This window comes from Ogataea parapolymorpha, chromosome VI (assembly GCF_000187245.1).
Source record: "Ogataea parapolymorpha DL-1 chromosome VI, whole genome shotgun sequence".
NCBI classification, from domain to species: Eukaryota; Fungi; Ascomycota; class Pichiomycetes; order Pichiales; family Pichiaceae; genus Ogataea; species Ogataea parapolymorpha.
Window position 1 is genome coordinate 1,508,020 of NC_027861.1, and position 6,914 is coordinate 1,514,933.

At 43.8% G+C, this 6,914-nt stretch overlaps 2 protein-coding genes across 2 annotated transcripts; one reads left to right on the top strand and one right to left on the bottom strand.

Moving 5' to 3' along the window:
- Positions 1 to 612: 612 nt before the first annotated feature.
- Positions 613 to 3,216, bottom strand: HPODL_01993 (uncharacterized protein; the record flags this gene model as incomplete). The annotated part of the gene is made up of 1 exon (XM_014078527.1): positions 613 to 3,216. The coding sequence occupies one exon, from the start codon at positions 3,214 to 3,216 to the stop codon at positions 613 to 615; it is 2,604 nt and encodes an 867-aa protein (XP_013934002.1).
- Positions 3,217 to 3,945: 729 nt separating this feature from the next.
- On the top strand, positions 3,946 to 5,577 carry HPODL_01994 (MFS transporter, sugar porter (SP) family; the record flags this gene model as incomplete). The annotated part of the gene is made up of 1 exon (XM_014078528.1): positions 3,946 to 5,577. The coding sequence occupies one exon, from the start codon at positions 3,946 to 3,948 to the stop codon at positions 5,575 to 5,577; it is 1,632 nt and encodes a 543-aa protein (XP_013934003.1).
- Positions 5,578 to 6,914: the final 1,337 nt, after the last annotated feature.

Sequence of the window (6,914 nt, forward strand, 5' to 3'; positions counted from 1 at the left end):
TGAAAACCATCGGTATTCTATATATATGGCTTTGTAGAACTTTCATTGAGAGTACACTTGTTGCCATCGCACAATCCAGTGTTAATTGTATGTGGAAGGAATGACTCAGACTTTTGAGTATTCTAGATCAGACAGGAGTTTATGATGATACACCTTTTGTTCCACGAACTGCAGGGTTGTATCTTTATTATCTAGTTGCTTATTAATCAAATGCACCATTCCAAAAACAACTAAGTATCCCTCATGATTCTATAGAGAGTCTGAGGTCTCCGTATGTTTATTAACTAATGAGACAATTCAGGCTAAAATATAATTAATTCCTTTGCATCTTGATGCATCGGATCTCTGTCTCATTATAGACGCGGGTACTAAACTGATTGATGTACATCATAATTTTTTGCCCCCTCCAGAAGCGCCGCTCAGACTTGACTAATCTCAGAAAGATGACAAGAAAAATGGAACCTCATACTATTATTAAGGATAAGTCACCGAAAGAATTAAAGTACGCCAGACTTCGAAGAAAAGCAGTTAACAAAGAAAACTTATACATAGTCTAAAATCCTATAGCCCTTTTGTTCATCAACAGCATAAGAAGCTCCTATTTGAAGCTTATCAAGCTGAACACGTAAAAGACCACACTCCGGACCCCACAGAATGAGTGGTTCCATCAGGAAGTGTGACGTGGGCAGTGGAGTTCAGGGGAACGGTCACATTGTAGGTGAACTTACTAGCTTCTATTTTCCATTGAGACCTGATCAAGCCACTGGGAGATTTGTGGAAAGTTTCACAATAGCTGATGTTAGATCCTGGTATAGGCCGAAGGAAAAACTCTCGCCAGCCTGGTTCCTTCAATTTCAAACCACCCATTCTTTCATGCATCCAGTTGGCAATTGAACCCAAGGCATAATGATTGAAAGAAGTCATTTCACCAGGATTGATGTGGCCTGTAGGCAACATACTATCCCATCGTTCCCAGATTGTTGTTGCACCCACAGAAACTGGATATAGCCATGAAGGGCATTCTTTTTGTAGTATCATTTTGTAGGCGTCTTCTATATGTCCTGTAATAGTCAAAGCTTCAGTGACAAATGGAGTGCCAGCAAATCCGGTACTGATTTTATAGTCACTTTGCCTTACTAGTTCGGACAATTGGTTGCCAGCATAGCATATTTGATCATCATTTTTGTACAGCCCAAAACAAATAGCCAGAGCATATGCCGTTTGTGTGTTTGATGTCAGCTTTCCTGACAAGGAAACATAAGCATCATTGAAATCAGAACGACATTTGGAAGCGAGCTCAGCGTAATAAGCCGCATCTTTTTCTAACTTTAAGATCTCAGCAGTCTCCGAAGTTATCGTAAGTATCTTGAAAAGAAAAGCATCAGCAACCAGATAGGCGTCTGTCAAAGCAAGAAGGGGGTTGTCTGGTGGTGCAGATGGATCCAGCCAATCTCCCAACTGGGCTTCAATCTTATCCCACCTGACTTTTCCTTCAATTTTAGGAATGTAATCAATCCATGAAACCATACTTTCGTATTGGGTTTGCAAGATATGCTTGTTTCCCGAAGACCTGTAAAGCTCATAAGGTACAATAACCGAGGCGTCCTGCCAAATAGCGGCTATCTTACCATTCCAAAATGTTTCGAATGCATGTATAATATCTGGGACCACAACAGCAGGAGCTCCACCATTCGCTTTTTGTTCTAGTTTCAAATCCTTCAACCAGCTTTGCAGGAACGAGTAGCAATCACATAAGTAGAGTGCGGTTGGACAAAATATGGCAATGTCACCTGTCCAACCGAGACGTTCATCTCTTTGTGGGCAATCCATCGGTATGGCTAGGAAATTGCCTCTCATGCTATGGACAACATTCTGGTGGAGCCTGTTTAGCAATCTGTCAGAACACTCAAAACCACCAGTTGTCTCCATTAGATTTCCAATGACGACGAATTCAATATTGGTCGGGTTAAACTCTCCATACCAGTTATCAATCTGACAGTACCTTGCTCCATGAAATGTAAATCTGGGAGCATATGTTTCACCATCTATATCACCTTTGAAAGTATACTGGTCTGTAGCTTTTGCAAGCCTCAGGGGACGAGTGCCGAGCTCCCCATTCTCCAAAACTTCAGCAAATCTTAAAGTAATAGTGTGCCCTTTTGGAGCCTTGGCATTATTGATGCGAGGGAAGCCAACTGCATTTTGACCGAAATCAACAATCAGCTTCTTCTTTGGTGTCTCGAAAATGTCGACTGGTTTCAGAGAATTGATTTCACATATGTAACCAAAGGCTTGCGGCTCAATTGATTTGGAACTGCATTGAATAATTTCAATCGGGCTCCACGAATCATCCTTAAACGTCGGGAGAGACCATCCTGGAAACTCGTCATTTGCATCATATACCTCACCATTGTACAACTGTGCATCTTTAATTGGACCATAATTAGATTTCCAAGCTTCATCAGAGAGAATCACAGCTCTCTCACCATTTTCGTATTCCACGTCTATCTCAATACTAATGGCTCTTTGATATCCGTAAATATTTCTGGCTCCACCGTCAAAACCAAGCATTCCGCTATACCATCCAGACCCTACTCTAGCCCCAATAGCATTGCTATGCGGTGTAAGCAAGTCTGTTATATCGTAGAATTGATGGAGCAAACGATGATCATAGCTTGTCCAACCAGGTGCTAAGTAGTCTTGTCCAACCTTCCTTCCATTGACTTCGATTTCGTAAACCCCCAAAGCTGTACTATAGATCTTAGCAGACTTAATTTTATTGGCCGATAAATCAAAATTCCTTCTGAATAATATTTCTGGTGAAACGTCTTCATCCTTAGGCTGCCCAACCATAGAAATAAATGGAGCCCTCCAGGAGTTATCCAAAATTCCAACTTGAGCGACTGCGGGCTCACTCCATTCAGAAAAAGAAAAAACATCAGATTTTGGTGCAACACGAATCGAAATAGCTATGACTTCTCTTGACTTCAAGTCTCTTCCTGGCCATTCCACAAACAAATTATTGTCAGAGTTGACAACATCGTAAATGCTGTAAGTTTGGGCCCCGTATTTTATCTTGATTTGATAAGCACCCTGATACCAGTTCTTCTCGTTACCAAAAATCTCCCAGGAAATGACTGGTCTTTTAGTTGCGGTTAACCCATTGGTTGGTCCGAGAGTGTTTGAGTCTAATCGAATTCCTCTAACTTCAACCATTATTCAATCCAGCTAAGTACTCAACAGAGTGTTTTGAAGATACTGAAAAAAAGTGAATGTTGAGGAGCAGCTTTATAGTTCAAAAAGGCAAGGTTGTGGGTTTCCAATTTTCATTTCGGACGAGTTTAAATCCGCTAGTGAAAATTACGGGGTGGAGTACTAAGCCACTTTGAAGCAATGTCTCCTACATATTTGACGAACCGATAGTAATATACATGGGGTGGACAGAGAAATAAATTTAGAGTCATGCCCCACTTTGAAAGAGTGAAGCCTGATAAACGGTGCAATGATACTCCGACATATACGGTGAGAATTAAGGTTACCCAGATTGCGGGGTCGCGCTATTGTATTTTGACGAAAAGGCCGATAAAAAAAACAATACGTGTGGAGTTACTATTGAGGATCTATTGAAAAACAGGCTCTTTTGCATTAAATTCCTGTTTAATTCGGGTCCATAGTTCGTCCGACTTTTTGTCCGATTCCATTTTGGGCCAAAAAATAGTCACAGATCTCGGAATTTCAATTTCGCGAGATGTACCCCACAAAAAATTTCCCCAGAATTTTTCTCACTTTCTAAGAAGTCGTCATATGGGCACTGATCTAAGCACCGCAGGTTTATATAAAGATCAAAAAATCAGCTCCAGTGTGAGACATAACACAACTCTTGTACGAAATTTTCCAAGTCTAACAGAAAATTGAGAATCGTGGAATTCTGTATTGAAGTGAAACATGTTTTTTAAGACTAAGGAAGATCCGCAAGCACCTATAAGTGAGGAAGAGTTTGACCACCTTATGCAGGTGGCCAGAGCTCAGCAAAAAGTGGAGCATGATCTTACAAGGTGGCAAGCAACCAAGGCTTACACTTGGACAGTGTACTTCATGTTTGTTTGTGTGTGGTCGATGGTCCTCGTCGGCTACGAAAATCAAGCCGGAGGTATGGTTGTTAGCATTCCGCAATTCAGGGAAGACTTTGGCTTTTATTATGAAGGAGACTATGTTTTGGAAGCCAAATGGCAGTCTGCCATAACCGGTGCTCCTACTGGCGCCCTTGCAGTGGGCTTCATGTTGGGCTCATTTTTTGCTGATAGGGTTGGTAGAAGAAACACTTTATTTTGTGCTGTCTTGCTCACCGTGCCATTCATTACACTTGAATATATTGCAACTTCCATTCAAGTGTTTTTCCTGGGAAAGTTTTTCAACAGCTTCTGTTTGGGAATCATTTCTTCTTGTTGTTCAGTTTATGTTTCTGAATGTGCACCTCTTGCCTTAAGAGGATTTTTTGCTGCAACACTCGCCCTTGCTCTCTGTATTGGTCCATTCATCTGTGTTCTCATTAATAACACAACAAGTACTTACACTACACGAATGGCTTACAGAGGAATTTTCATTCCCCAATGGATCTTTTCCATTACTGCAATGGCTATGATTACAACTATTCCAGAATCAGCTTACTGGTTCCTTTCCAAAGGTAAACGTCAACAGGCTCTTAAGTCCTTGAAAAAGATGTATCGAGAGGAAAGTGTTATACAAAAACAATACGCCATGATGTACGTGACCGTCATGGAGGCTAGCGAGATATCGGCTAAAGCGGGCACTTATGTGGACTGTTTCAAGGCTAAAGACTTGCGTCGTACTCTGCTTGTCATCTTTCCCCTATTCATGCAGGCAATGAGTGGTGTTTCTTATGTGACCAGTTACTCAACCTATTACTATCAATACGCGGGATATGGTACCCAAAAATCTTTCCAAATATCATGTGGTGCGCAGGCTCTATCTATTTCAGGGGTCATTAGTTCCTGGTTCATTATCGACCGATTTGGTCGTCGACCATTAATGATCGGGGGCATGATTGCCATAACCATTCTAAACCTTTTGATTGCCAGCACGGGTATCGACAAAAGCAATATACCGGCAATGAAAACATCTTCAGGATTTATGGCAATGTACAACTACGTGTACAACATTGCGTTGGGAGCGGTTCCTTACATTTTGGCGTCTGAGGTGTCGTCCGTTTTCTTGAGAGCAAAGACGTATGCGCTTGCAAACCTAACAAACAATGCTTTGCAATGCATGTGGCAGTTTGTGCTTCCGTATATGTTTAACGCAAACGAGGCAAACATGGGATCAAAAATCAATTTCATATTCACAGGGTGCTCATTCCTTTCGATCTTTGTGTTCTACTTTTACCTTCCGGAAACCGCGGGGCGCTCCTTTGAGGAGATCGACGAGATGTTTGCTCTGAAGATTCCTGCGCGCCAGTGGAAACACTGGCAAACAAAAAAACAGGAGGAGTCTGACCAGTACTTGAAAGAGCTGAAAATCGTCGAGTCTCACGATGAGCTTCCGAAAACGATTGTGTAGGCAAGTTGAGTAAACTTTAATGAAAATGGTTCGATAAGAACTGCTAGAGTATCGGGTCGACAGGATGTTACCACATGAAAGGCTCAATGAAGAGACCACGAGTTGTGAAATAGCTTGGTTCCGAATATCATCAGTAGAGATTAAATTTCCTGTATAGGATGAGCAAATGGTGTAGTCATTATAACCATAGCTGAGACGAAAATAGAACTCGAAAGAGCGGGCCACGTGATGGCGTGCCTGACAAGAGCAGGCACAAGCGCGGGGTGCCGTCGCAAGCAGTTCTGCACGTACACGGCCAACCGTTGCATTTTTCGACCCCAGCGACCAGACTGGCGCGCAAACGCCGATTGTAGTCTGAAAGTTGAGATAAACTGCCGCATCAGCAGGAGGTGGGGTTTAAATCACACGACTGAGTGCCAGTGGGAGGCCAGGTGGCGCGTTCAGCCGAAGGCTTTGAAGCAGGTGAGAGCTAAGAAGGACTACGGAGTTATCTGACCACCGAAAAGATTACGTAAATGGTTGCTTTATTGAACAATTTATTTAATTGCAACTTAACGAGGAATTATATGTCATTAGAACCACAAGCACAGGCAAATCTTGAACAAAAAACAGTCCTCATCACCGTGGCATCTGCGGGCATCTGCGGGCATTGGCTAGGCAATTGCGCATGAGTTTGTGTCGGCAGCCGGCGGAAACATTAAGTTAGTGCTGGCGGCCAGAAGGGCCGACAGACCGGCAGAATTGAGCCGGCAATTAAAGCAAAGTGGGCCAGGTGAGTACGCAGGACTTTAGCGTTGAGCAAAGATCGACGCGTTTTTGCAGCTCTTCCCTCCGATTATCGTGACATCGACGTGCTAAGCATTAGGGACGAGGATGTGGAGGAGTGGAGGAGTTAAGAATTATAGTGACCCCCTGCCCCCCCGGGCGGGTTGGTGCCGGCGGGGTTGGTGTTTTCACCGGGCGACAAAACGCGGAGTGATATGCGGGTGTGTTTCGCGGCGGGTCCCCTGGCGTGTGGGCCCCATACAAAGTGCGGGTGGTTTTGCTGGGAGTACGACCGGCGGGTATAGCGGGTGTCGCAGACCGGCGGGTCGGCCGGCGTGTGGGCCCATACAAAAAGATGGTGGTGTTTACATGGCGGGTCAGACAGCGAAAACGTGGTGTCCCAGTGGCGGGTTAGTCAGCAAAAAGGTGGTGTCCTAGTGGCGGGTCAGTACCCAAAAAGGTGGTGTCCCATCGGCGTGTTTGCATGGCGGGTGTGGTATCTCGACAAGCAGTGGCCGTAGGGCACTGAAAACTGGATAGTATGCAGCGAGGGGTCTCCCTTGAATAGCAAA